The sequence below is a fragment of the Scyliorhinus canicula genome, chromosome 13 (assembly GCF_902713615.1).
Source record: "Scyliorhinus canicula chromosome 13, sScyCan1.1, whole genome shotgun sequence".
NCBI classification, from domain to species: Eukaryota; Metazoa; Chordata; class Chondrichthyes; order Carcharhiniformes; family Scyliorhinidae; genus Scyliorhinus; species Scyliorhinus canicula.
The window spans coordinates 127,772,021-127,785,120 of NC_052158.1; the positions used below are offsets into that span (position 1 = coordinate 127,772,021).

A 13,100-nucleotide genomic window follows, 5' to 3' on the forward strand; every position below is an offset into this window, starting at 1 on the left:
GCTCCCTCCACCCCCCGTGTCTTCTCCACTGACCCCAGATCCTTAATGTCGCCGCCACCATGGACTTGAGGAGTAGCGCGCCGGCGAGAACAGCAGAGGTGCTGTTACAAGTGCCCCTAAGCTGGTGCCTTTGCATGAGGACACCTCTAACCGCTCCCATGTCGACCCTCGCCCAGTACCCATTTCCTAATCATGGCTATGTTAGCCGCCCAATAATAGCTGTAAACATTCAGCAGCAGCAGCAGCCCACCCCCCTCTCCCCACCCTCCGACTACGCTCTAGATACAGTCTCTTTACTCGCGGGGTCTGACTACAAATCCCGAGATGATCTTGTTCACCCGCTTAAAGAAGGACTTGGGGATGAAGATGGGAAGACGAACAGAAATCTGGGGAGGACCATCATCTTAAAGGCCTGCACCCTCCCCGCTAGAGATAGTGGGAGCATATCCCACCTTTTAAAGTCCCCCTCCATCTGCTCTACCAGCCGGGATAAATTAAGCTTGTGGAGTGCATCCCAGTTTTGAGCCGTATGCCTAGGTACTGAAAGCTCTTCTCCACCATCTCAAGCGGAAGCTCTCCCAGTCTCTTCTCTTGTCCTTTAGCTTGGATCACAAACATCTCGCTTTTCTTCTCGTTTAATTTGTACCTCGAAAAATTGCCGAAGTCCCTCAAAATCTGCATGACCTCCCCCATCCCCTCACGTGGGTCCGAAATGTACAGGAGCAGATCGTTCGCATAGAGCGAGACCCGATGAACCTCACCAACCCCTGCCAGATCTTTGAAGCCCGCAGCGCTATGGCCAACGGCTCTATTGCAAGGCCAAATAATAACGGGGAGAGGGAGAACCCTAAAGTATTCCGACCTCACCCTGTTCGTGCATACACTTGCTACGGGGGCCTGATAAAGTAGCTGGACCCACTCTATGAATCCCTCACCGAATCCAAACCTTCTTAGTGTTTCCCACAGGTACTCCCATTACATCCGGTCAAAGGCTTTCTCTGCATCCATCGCAGCCACTACTTCTGCCTCCCCTCCCTTTGAGCGCATCATAATAATGTTTAGGAGCCTCCGTACATTGGTGTTCAATTGCCTGCCCTTAACAAAGCCTGTCTGATCCTCCCCTATCATCCCTGGGACACAGTCCTCAATTCTAGCAGCCAAAATCTTGGCCAGCAATTTGGCATCCACGTTCAAGAGCGATATCGGTCTATAGGACCCACATTGTAGCGGATCTTTCTCCCACTTGAGGATGAGTGAAATCAAAGCCTGTGACATTGTTGGGGGAAGGGTCCCTCTTTCTTTAGCCTCATTGAAGGTCCTTAGCAGGAGTGGACTCAACAGTTCTGAAAATGTATTGTAGAATTCTACAGGATAGCCGTCCAGCCCCAGGGCCTTGCTCTACTGCATGCTCCCTAGACCCTTAATAATGTCCTCCATCTCTATCGGACCTCCAAGTCCCTCCACCAGATCCTCTTCCACCTTTGGGGAACCTCAGTTGACCCATGAATTGCTTCATCCCTTCCCCTCCCGCCGGGGATTTTTACTCATACAATTTACCATAAAACACCCTAAAGACTTTGTTCAACCCCTCTGGGTCTATGACCATGTTACCATCCTTATCCCGAACTTCCCTGGCCACCTCCCTCCTATGAAGTTGGTGCACCAGCATTCTACTCGCTTTCTCCCCATGTCCATAGACAGCCTCTTTTACCTTCCTCAGCTGTGCTACCCCTGTGGTCAGCAGATCAAATTCCGCCTGCAGTCTCCGGCGCTCTTTCAGTAGCCCCGTCTCGGGGGTCTCCACGTAACTCCTGTCTACTCTGAGTATCTCCTCAACTAGCCTCTCTCTCTCCGCTCTTTCTTTCTTCTCCCTAATGGGATCTGATGAAGATTAACTTCCCTCTAATAACTGCCTTCAGAGCCTCCCAAACCGTTGTCGCCGTTACCTCTCCTGTATCATTAGTTTCCAAGTAATTTTGAATGTTCCTCTTTATCCGCCCACAAACCTCGTCATCCGCTAGTGTTGTATTTTATATTTTCCCCGCGTCTTGACTGTGATAGAGAAATTCAAACAGCATTCATTAGGTAAGCAAAACTGAACTTTATTCCGAATTAGAGCTGACTGCTAGCAGTATATGGCTGATACTTGGAGTCGGAAAGCAGTCAAGTACAAACTGCTGAGTCCGTCTCAAGTCTGCGATAGTACAGAAAAGAAGGCGATTCTTATACATTATAGGATCAAGATAACATGAATACAGCTTGGTCAGGAATTTGATCGAAAGTAAAACATAAGTAATAATCGTTACAATGGCGTCACCTTCTGACCTTTAGGGGACTGGAGTCGCATATCATTATCTTGTCTTTGTTTTAAGAAAGGGAAGAAGTTGTTTACATACAGGCAGAGACTGTTGTTCAGCTTGTTATTTATTGAGACTACATTTAGGCGAATGATGAAAACACCTTATCTTAGAATTTTAGAGTCACTCGGTTCTTAGGTCAAGTCGACCTCGGCTCTGTATATCTGTGTATTTTGAATCTGTGTCTTAGGTTAAATTCAATTGTACCAAGAAGACTTGACTAGTTTTCCCATCATGCCATTATTTGCTTCACACAATACCACACTAGCAGTCCCCCATCTAACCTCCATAATGGGTGCTGTCCTCTCTCTTCACCAAGTCGCAAATCCACCCATTGCGGAGCATGACAGAGACTGCAATGGCCGAGTATTCCGTCCCCTCCAGCCTTGGGATTAATGCCGTGCTCACAACAAAGAAATCTATACGGGAATAAACTTTGTGGACGTGGGAGAAAAAAAGAGATCTCCTACGCCCTCGGCCGAGCGAACCTCCATGGGTCTACACCCCCCACCTGTTCCATGAAGCCCCTCAGTTCCTTAGGAAACCTGGGCTTTGACCTGTCCAATATAGGGTCAATGACTGTGTTGAAATCACCCCCCATGTTCAAATTGTGAGGAGCCGCTAAAGCTCCTTAAAAGGGCCCGTTAGTCTGTTTGCGGCAGGAGCTGCCGATTACGCGACCTACCCGCCACCAGAAGTCTCGGGAGCCATTTAAAAAGTGTGCGCCAGACTTCCGGTGGCGGCTACCGTATGAGCGCCGCACATTTGGTGGCTCCCGCCCGTGGTGGACTTTCTGGACCTTTTCCCTGGCTAATGGTGGAACTGAGAGATTGTAAAAGATGCCGGAGGGGTGGAAGAAGAGAGTATCCCACTGGTGTATGGATTCGTGGACCAGAAGTTGTCGAAAAAGGAGGGAACAATTGTTGAAAGCTGTTGTAGAGCCTGCGACACAGGGGAAGATGGCGGAGGGTCAGGGTTTGAGCCTGCCTGCTTAGTGGTCAACAGATCAGCTAGTGAGTTTCTTCCATGAGAAATTTTCACAGCAGTGGAAGGAGAACTTGGAGGATCTGGCCAGGGTGGTGGACCCAATAAAGACAGGGATCAACCGCTTGAAGATGAGGTTAGATGCCCAGGGCAAGGCGATCCAGAAAGTGGAGGAGATGGTGGGGGAGCACAAGGAGCAGCTTGCCTCGATGGCTCCAGAGATGGGCTTGATGCGAGATCAACAAAGATGGACACAGGAGAAGGTGGAGGACCTGGAGAATTGATCACGCAGGCAGAACGTTCATCAGCCTGCTGACAACCATCGACTTGCCGGAGGGCAGTGAGGGAGTAGAAGTCAGCACATATGTGGTCCAGATGTTCAAGAGCTACTGGGTGAAGAGGCATTTGCTCGGCCCCTGGAGGTGGACCGGGTGCTAATGAGGGAGCCGCAAGGGAACGAGCCACCGAGGACGATGGCAGTGTGGCTGCACCGGTTCCTGGATAAGGAACAGATTTTGAGGTGGGCCAGGCAGATGAGGCGCTGTAGTTGTACTATCAGGACCTGAGTGCAGAGCTGGGATGTTTAGGAACTTTTACTGTAGGTTATAGAAGTCGTAACCTCCAGCCGATGTGCAGGGGATGAGGAGGTTTTTGTAGAGATTGGAGTTTTGGGGGGGGGTGGAAGAAGAGCTGGTGGAGGGCTAGGGGCCCCAATTGAACTGGTTAAAGTGGTGGAGGGGCTGGAGGCGTTGCAGGCGGGCAAGGCCCTGGGGCCAGATGGGTACCCAATGGAGTTCTAACAAAGGTTTTCAGCAGTGCTGAGGCCCATGCTGGTAAGGGCGTTTAAGAGGCTAGGGAACAAGTGGTATTCTCTCCGACGATGTCACAGGCCTTGATTTCTCTCATCCTGAAGCGGGATAAGGATACGGAACAATGTGGGTCGTACAGGCCAATCTCCCTTCTAAATGTAGATGCCAAGCTACTGGCCAAGATCTTGGCCTCGAGAATAGAGGATTGTGTGCCAGGGTGTAAGGGGAGGACCAGAAGGGGCTTGTGATGGGGAGGCATTTAGCAGCAAACATTAGATGCCCGCTAAATGTGATTATGATGCCCTCTTGAGGGAAGGGAGGTGGAGGTTGCCATGGACGCGAGAAGGCCTTTGATCAGGTTGAGTGGGAGTATTTATGGGAGGTCCTGGTTCCTGTTGCTTCACCAGGCACCGGTGGCAAGCGTGCAGATGAACCAAGTGAAAATAATAAAATATTTTCAAATAAATAGAAAGAGAGCATTCCGATATCAGATTGCCAGCATTGCCATCAAGTTTAGACCCATCCCTCCAGCACTTTGAAATTGCAGTGTTGTTAAATCACACAGTTTCACACAGCTGTTCTCAACTGATCCAACACTGCACAACTTGGGAAGATTGTACCCTTGGTCTTGGAACAGTTGTTGTTGTCCGCATTTGTCTTTCTGCTCTGACTTGTAGTCACATCATATACACAATTTTAAAAACAAAAACAAAAGATGGCACAATCTTTGTCATATTATGTCACTTTGCAATTACAGCTGCAGATCATCAGCAATTGTTTTGGAATAAGTAACAATTTTGTTTTCCTGCTTTATTTTTTTCAGATGTGGATGAATGCCTTGACAGTAATGCATGTTCATTGAAAAACAATTCCATCTGCATCAATACCAAGGGGTCTTTCACCTGTACATGTCAAAATGGATATGAAGGACCCAACTGCACAAGTGAGGATCAAATCTGTATTCTAAACTGCAACCTTGTTAGCAATCCTGTCTCAGCTTTGTTAACAGAGGCATTAATAGAATAAATTCTAAATAGTTTCTTCAAAATGCGAGCAAATGAAATGTAATTGCTCCGCTTGAAGAATATTCAGTGACCATGCCTCCACTGCCCTCTGGGGAAAGGAATCTATACCTGAATTTCACATTTGATTTATGTACCGAGGACACCGGTTCCTATATACCTCAGAGCTCTGTGATCTTTCTTCATTTAAAATGTATACTGCTTTTCTCTTCTTCCTGCCACAAGGGGAAAAATTCACAATTTTACACATTACACTCCAACTGCCAATTCTTTTCCCACTCACTTGAGCTGTCCATATCTCTTTGTGGTCTCCTTTGTCTTCTGCACAATGTACTCTTCTGCAGCATATGTTTGGATCAGCAGTGAAGTTAACAAACAGGCAATCTGTCCCTTCATCCAAGTCATTTATTTAGATTGCAAATAGTTGATCCCTGAAAACCTATTGGCTCTGCCTGTTGTGTCAATATATTCTTACTGCTCAATAATAGATTGCAATTTTATCATTTCCCACAAGACAAATGTTCGGCAAACATTTGTTGAATAGAGGGGTTACACTCACTATTTTCAAGTTCAGGGACCATTCCTGAAACTCCGAGAGATTTAAAAAAATGTACAACCAAAGCATCTACTATCTCAGCAGTCACTTCTTTTAAGACTATGATGCAAGCCATCGGGTCCTGGGGACATTTTCAGTTCGGAGTTTTCTCAGTACCCTTTTCCCAGGGATTGTAATTACTTTAAATTCCTCTCTTCCACTCACCTCTTTGATTTGCAAGAATTTCTGGTGATTTCTTTGTGTCCTATATGGTAATGACAGACAGATAGTCTGTTCCATTAATTCCTTATTTCCCCCTATTAATTTCTCAGGTGGTCACTTTAGTTCTGCTTTTCCTTTTTAATTTGTAGAAACATTTTTTGTATTTCTTCATTTCATACTTCAAATTTTTCTCACCTGCTTGTTTAATTATTCTTTGCTGGTTTTAGAATTATGTCCAACCTTCTGACCAAAGTTCCCAGAATTGGACTTTTTTCCAATTTCATACTATCCTTAGATAGGGATTACTGGTGTCTCTTCTCGGTCTTTCTCACCAGTATGTGTCTTTGCAGAGAGTTATGAAATTTCTGAAATGTCTGCAACGGCAACTGTAATACTCTATTCTTAACTTACATTCCCAGTTCACTTTAGCCAGCTGTCTTCATGGACAGGATTCTCCGAACCTCTGCCGGGCCGGAGAATTGGCGGGGTGCGGCATGAATCCCGCCCCGACGCTGGCTGCCGGATTCTCCGACACCTGTTTTTCAGCGGGGTCGGGAATCGCGTTGTATCGTTGGCAGTGCCCCCACCCGGCGATCCACCACTCCGTGATGGGCCGAGTGGCCGCCCGTTTTTGGCCAGTCCCGCCGGCGTAAATCAAACAAGGTCCTTACCAGCAGGACCTGGCCTGCGGGTGGCCGGTGGAGTCCTCGGAGGGGGTGCACAGGGAAGAACCTCCCTGCGCATGCGCTGAGATCATGCCAGCACACGCTGGCACTACCGTGCAATGCAGCAACTCGCGCCAGTTGGTGGAGGCCCTTCGGCACTGGTTGGCACGGCACCAACCCTTCGGCACCAGTTGGCGCGGCACCAACCCTGCCGGTGCCGGCCTGGCCCTGAAGGTGCGGAGAATTCCGCACCTTCCAGGTGGTTCGATGCCGGAGTGGTTCACTCCACTCCTTGCCGCTGGTACGGCCTGCCCCGCCGGTTAGGGGAGAATCCATATCTTTGGAATTGCCTTTATTTAAATTCAAAACACTTGTCTTAGACCCAGACACATACTTCTCACCCTCAAACTGGAAGTGAAAATCAACCATGTTCTGATTGCTGATGGAGGCTCCTTTAAGATCATTAATCAACTCATTTCACCATTTTTGAAAAGTTTGCTCTCTGGTTGGCTCTAAATATATTGCGCAAAGAAACTGTCCCAAATATATTCAATTATCTTCCATGCTACTTTGCCAATCTGATTTGTCCTGTATATGAATTTCCCTGCATATGTAGACTTGAATCACCTCTCTGACAAGGTCCATTACTTCTTTGTGCATATTTTGTCCCACAATGTGGCTATTAGAGGACTTACAAACTACACCATACTTCCTTTGTTACGTTGCAACGACATATCTGTAATGCCCATCATGTCATATATATTTATATCTATTTGTGTTGACAATTTAAATGTGTTACAAATGCCATGCACCAAATACAAAGCCTTTAGCGGCAATTCTTTTACTATTTTGGCGCTCTATGGCCTTACTTTTGTCACCATCGCTTTTATGTTTTGTTCCTTCCTGCCATGCTTAAATTACCATTATCCTTATTTCTACCTTGCTCTACCTTATCCTCGTCATTTAAATTTACAGTATCATCTTCCACATGATTCCCGATACTCTCTGCCATCGTAGTTACATGACTAACCATGACATTGGTCCCAGCACACGACAGGTGAAGACTATTCCAACTGTACATTTCCCACTTTCCCCACTGTTAGTGCCAGCACCTCATGAATTGAAACCGATTCGTCCCACACCAATCTATCAGCCACATATTCAAATTCCTCATCTTATTTACTCCATGTCAAGTTACTTGTTGCTCAGGTAGTAATCTAAAGATTATTCAGAGGGAAGGAGATACAAAGGGCTCAGAACATGCACTAACAAGTTCAAAAACACCTTTTCCCCCATTGTTACCAGACTCCTATTCCTGATATATCTCTGTGGCACAACTCATTGCTTCTTTTAAATCATATCATAGTCAATACATCTCCCTATGGCTGCACTTCTGCCACAGTTTGGTCCAAAGTTTCATTTCTGACTTCCTCCTATTCCTCATCTACATATTCCCACTCAAGAGCATGATCAACAGGTATGTGAGCAATTTCCATGTTTATTGTTCCTGTCCCGCTTACTGCACTGACCTCAACACCAACACCACAATTGTAATTGTGTCAATTCATATCTGTTCACCAATAACTCAGGGGTGAACCAGAACCTCCCCCAGCCCAATGATGGCAAGACTGAAGATATCAAAGAATTCCACACCTTTATTCCTGATTCCAATCCTCCTACCTCAGTAAGATGATTGTGTTGTCAACAATGTTATCAACTGGCACTTCATAATAACAGAGGCTCACCGATGCCCAGTTTAGGTTGTGTGAGGCCTTTTAACTTCGAAGACTCATTACAGCCTTATTCCAAACATGGATAAAGAACTGACTTCCAGAGTTGAGTTGAGTGTGACGCTTGATTGGATTGCGTCCTACCGAACACAAAGAAAGATTGTTTGAAGTCAATCATTCGAGCCACAGGAAATCACAGCACAAGTACTTGAGAATAGTGTCCCAGGCCCAACCATCCTCAGCTGCTTCTGCAATTGTAAGGTTGGAAGTGGGAATGTTCACTAATGATTGTGTAAATGTACAGTACCATTTGTAGCTCCTCAGATATCAAAGCAGGCCATGGCAGCAAGCAGCAAGCTCTGGACAAAATTCAGATTTCGTCTAGTATGTGTCGAAAATTATTTGCCAGATAAGTGCCAGACAATGACTATCCCCAGCAAAAGATAATCTAATCATTTGCCTATGACTTTGAATGGTATTCTATTGCTGAATCCCCCATTATCAACAACCTGGGGGTTACCATTGATCAAAAACAGAACTGGACTAGCCATATAAATATTGTGACTATAAGAAGAGATAAGAAGCTGTAAAACTCACAACAAGTAACTCATTTGCTGATTCCCTAAAGCCTGTCCACTATCGACAAGGCGTAAATCAGGTGTGGGATGGAATACTCTGCACTTGCCTGGATGAATGCAGCTCCAACAACACTTACGAAGCTTGACACCATCGAGGACAAAAGTAGTTGCTTGATTGGTACTCATCAGCCATCTTAAACATCTGATGCACAGCGATAGCAGTATATATTATTCACGAGATGCATTATGGCAACTTGCCAAAAGTTGTTCAAAAGCAGCTTCCAAACCCACAAGGGGGTGGGGGGGAGAACAAGGGCAGCAGATACATGGGAATACAATCACCTATAAGTTCTTTTTCAAGTCAGAGTGTTCAGATTTGGAATTAAGTGACTGAAGGAATAGTAACAGAGGGCCTTGTTGCTCTCGGCAAAACAAGGCTAGAGAATAGCGAGGGGCGAAATCGAGAACCGCACCAGGCTACAAAATGTTTGTGATGTAACTGGCCTGCTCCTGGAGATGAAATCAGGATCCACAGTAGCATGAGGAGAAACTAATCACGACCACTTAAGCCATATTTCCAAACAATTAACTGGAGCCACCCCATCTCCAACAGTCTCCCGTGATCCAGTGGCCTCCCCAACAAGTGGTTACGCTGAAGCCGATCAGTACACCGATTGAAAATCGTGAACCTGACGGATGGGCTGCTGTAGGGAGCCAAGAAGGTGAGCAGCCATCTTCACTCACAGGCAGTCAGCCCGGGTCACTGGGAATGCTGAGACATCTTGCACGTGCAGGTCGTTCACCTTCTTGCCACATTGAAGTCCAGTCCTCCTGGGCTTCCCGAGCTGACGGCCGCTGCCACTTCATCCCAGGCGCCATTGGCTGCCCTGTAGCTCCTTCTCCGCGATCCTCTGTGACCAGGACAACCCTCCTGGCCTCGATTGTATTTATGAGCCTCCCCAGGTCTGTGTCTCCAAACCTTCTGTCATCTTGGCACCATGGCTGCGAGCTGACTGCGGTTGGTTGTGCAAGTGCTGCTCGTCCTTGTTAGCGGGTTGAGGATTGACGAGCGCAGTCCCTGCAAATCGGTCGGCGAGACTTCATTTGCAGCATAAAGTCGGTGAGGCCTCGTTAAGTGGACCAATTAACATTGAATAGCATTGCCAGCCTCGTCAGGCCAAGTGCCAGGTTGCTCGCAGCAGTTCCCGCTCACTAGCACACATGGAAATCTTTCCGGAGATTTGCCCAGAGTCAAAAACCTGGATCTCTCTTCCTAACAGCACTGCAGGTGTACCTACACCAGATGGAGTACAATGTTCAAAACAGCTCATTACCACCTTTGAAAGTACAATTATCACAGGCAATAATGCAGCCCCTACTGGCGAGCACACCCCCCGTGAACAATTTGAAAACTTTGAAACAAAAATTCTCACTGAGACAGAGCCTGAGTGCACAATCTTTGCCATTGCTCTATATTTCAAATGGCAACACATCAACGAGATTGTTTTTCTCCAGCTGCAAAGCTTACATTTTCACAGTAACTTCTTTGCAGTGTTAACATAGAACATAGAACAGTACAGCACAGAACAGGCCCTTCGGCCCTCAATGTTGTGCCGAGCCATGATCACCCTACTCAAACTCACCCTATACCCGTAAACCAACAACCCCCCCTTAACCTTACTTTTATTAGGACACTACGGGCAATTTAGCATGGCCAATCCACCTAACCCACACATCTTTGGACTGTTAACGTAAGCCAACTTGTGACAATAATAAAGATTATAATTATTACCTCACTGAGTTAACCTTTTGGATACTTCAGCGATTTTGATTTTCAGTTCCACTGTTTTTCGTTCTGAACTTCCTCCGGTGCACATTTTCTCATCTGCACATTCCTCTGCATGCCTAATATTGAAACCTTCTCTAGTTTCCTAATTAATACATCCCACTCTTTTGACCGCTTGCTTCAATACCTCCTCAAAATGTACCTCTTTGATCAGAGCCTTAATTTCCCGAAAACCTTGTATTTTGGATCTTTCAAAATTGAAGTAATTATACATTGAAATACTTTACAGGTCTTCCCACCATTTCGACATTGAGTCCTACATCGTCACGTGTACCCTCAACAGACAGTATAATGACAAGAACAGAGGAAACCTCAAAAACAAGTACAACCAGAGCAACAGTTCCTTCAGTTACACCATCTAAGACAGTCAGTCCGACAACCACAGGAATTCACACAACAACTTCAACACCCGGAATTACTTCAAGCAAAATACCCACAACTCCAATTACAACTACTTCAGTTACGTCAACACCCAGAATTACTTCAAGCAAAATACCCACAACTCCAATTACAACTACTTCAGTTACTTCAACACCCAGAATTACTTCAAGCAAAATACCCACAACTCCAATTACAACTACTTCAGTTACGTCAACACCCGGAATTACTTCAAGCAATTTACCCACAACTCCAATTACAACTACTTCAGTTACATCAACACGCGGAATTACTTCAAGCCAAATACCCACAAATTCAATTACACCCAATTCGGATACTGCAATCCCCAGAATTACTTCATCCAATTTACCCACCACTCCAACTCCAACTAATTCAGGTACTGTAGTTGAGGGGGGGGGATGGGGGGGAGGGGGGTGAGGGTGGGGGGGGGGTGTGCAGCCCCGGTTGGGGGCGTGCGGACATGCACCGGTCTGCCATGCCAACACCTGGACTGTGTGTTCCTGCACTGGGGGCAACATCAGCCCCTGCCAGTCTGCCCCACTGACCACCCATCACTCAATCTGACTGTAGAGGCCTTTGAGCACGCGGCTGAACTCTATTGCTAATTGGATATTGGCAATCATGGTTAAACAGAGCACTTCACACATCCCAAGTGGATCACCGTGGGTGGCCGTCCCATGTAACATGGGGGGCTCATTTCAATCACATCACAATCGCAGCTTGTTCCATGGACACTGTTCTTGAGCACTGCGGAAGGCTGCACCACAAGACGCAATGGTCAACCTTCGATCACCCAGAGGATGGGACCCAGGCACGAGTTCATGGCCGGATGTGTATGGGCCAGGCGTGTTGGGTGGAGGGGGGGGGGAGGGGGGGGGGGGGGGGGGCATGTTTGCGGGATGGGGCATAGGATGGGTGGTTGGCCGACATCGCGGAAAAAAGAGCCAGAGAGGCTATGCTGGTTGTGGTGAGGTTATTTTAATGTTCCTCATACAAGCGTACACCACTGCTCCACTATTCCCCACCCCACTATACCCACCCTCCCTCTCTTGCCCCCTTCCAACACATGTTCCCCTTACCCCCAAAGTACACACCCCCTCCCCTCAGTGATGCTCGATGTACTTGGCCGTCCTTGCTCCACCGCTATGTCTAGTTGTGTCCGCAGGAAGCACATCAGAGGTGGAGGCAGCCAACTGCTTACTACGTCCCGTGGCCTTCAATGCCCGTGGCAGCCGTCCTCTGGGGCCAGAGGCCTCCTCCACACTTGTCGGTGGCACATGCACAGACATGCCGCCCTGTTCTAGGTGCAAGACGCTGCCTCATAAGAGGGGTGAAATGCAGGGTAGCTGGTGCCCACCATCACCAGTGCATAGGATGGTACCTGGGCACCAATTAGCGCCCCCTTCTCCCAGCCAGTGTCAATAGGGCCCTGGGGTTCACCACGGGAAGGAGGGGCAGCTGCTTTGAGCCCCGTCTGCCCCTGCGTCATCTCCCCAATGTCTGCATCATGGTGTCAACGCCATTGGCAATGTTCCTCAGTGATTGGGCCATGCTCTGTAGTGTCTCGACAATGCCCACCTGTGTCAGGAACAACTTTGCACCGTCTCGGCCATTCCCATCTGAGAATAGGACATGTAAGTTGTACATTCTGCCAAGGCCCTCAGCCATGGCCTTCTCCGCCTGCGCGATGCCTTGGAGACCTTCACTCGTGCTGCCGACATAGTGCACCAGCTGCGCAACTGCAGCTGTTTACCTAGCAGTGTTGGCCTCGATGCAATGTATAGCCGGTGACATCTCCTGCGCCTGTAGTCTCTGGAACTTTTCCAAATGGCCAATTGGACCTGGAGTGTCGCTGACATCTCCCTCTGGCAGTTCCGACCGCTCCCCAGCGTCTCCATCAGCCTCCATTAAACCTGTTGCAAAGGCTCAGTATCTGACTGGGACCCAGCTGTG

At 47.5% G+C, this 13,100-nt stretch overlaps 1 protein-coding gene across 1 annotated transcript in view; it reads left to right on the top strand.

The window, feature by feature from the left end:
- Positions 1 to 13,100, top strand: part of LOC119975648 (mucin-4-like) — a 185,636-nt gene that overhangs the window by 96,930 nt on the left and 75,606 nt on the right. Inside the window, exons 32-33 of the mRNA XM_038815430.1 lie at positions 4,974 to 5,093; positions 10,978 to 11,523. Coding sequence (XP_038671358.1) covers positions 4,974 to 5,093; positions 10,978 to 11,523 — 666 coding nt within the window. The remainder of the gene's footprint in view (positions 1 to 4,973; positions 5,094 to 10,977; positions 11,524 to 13,100) is intronic.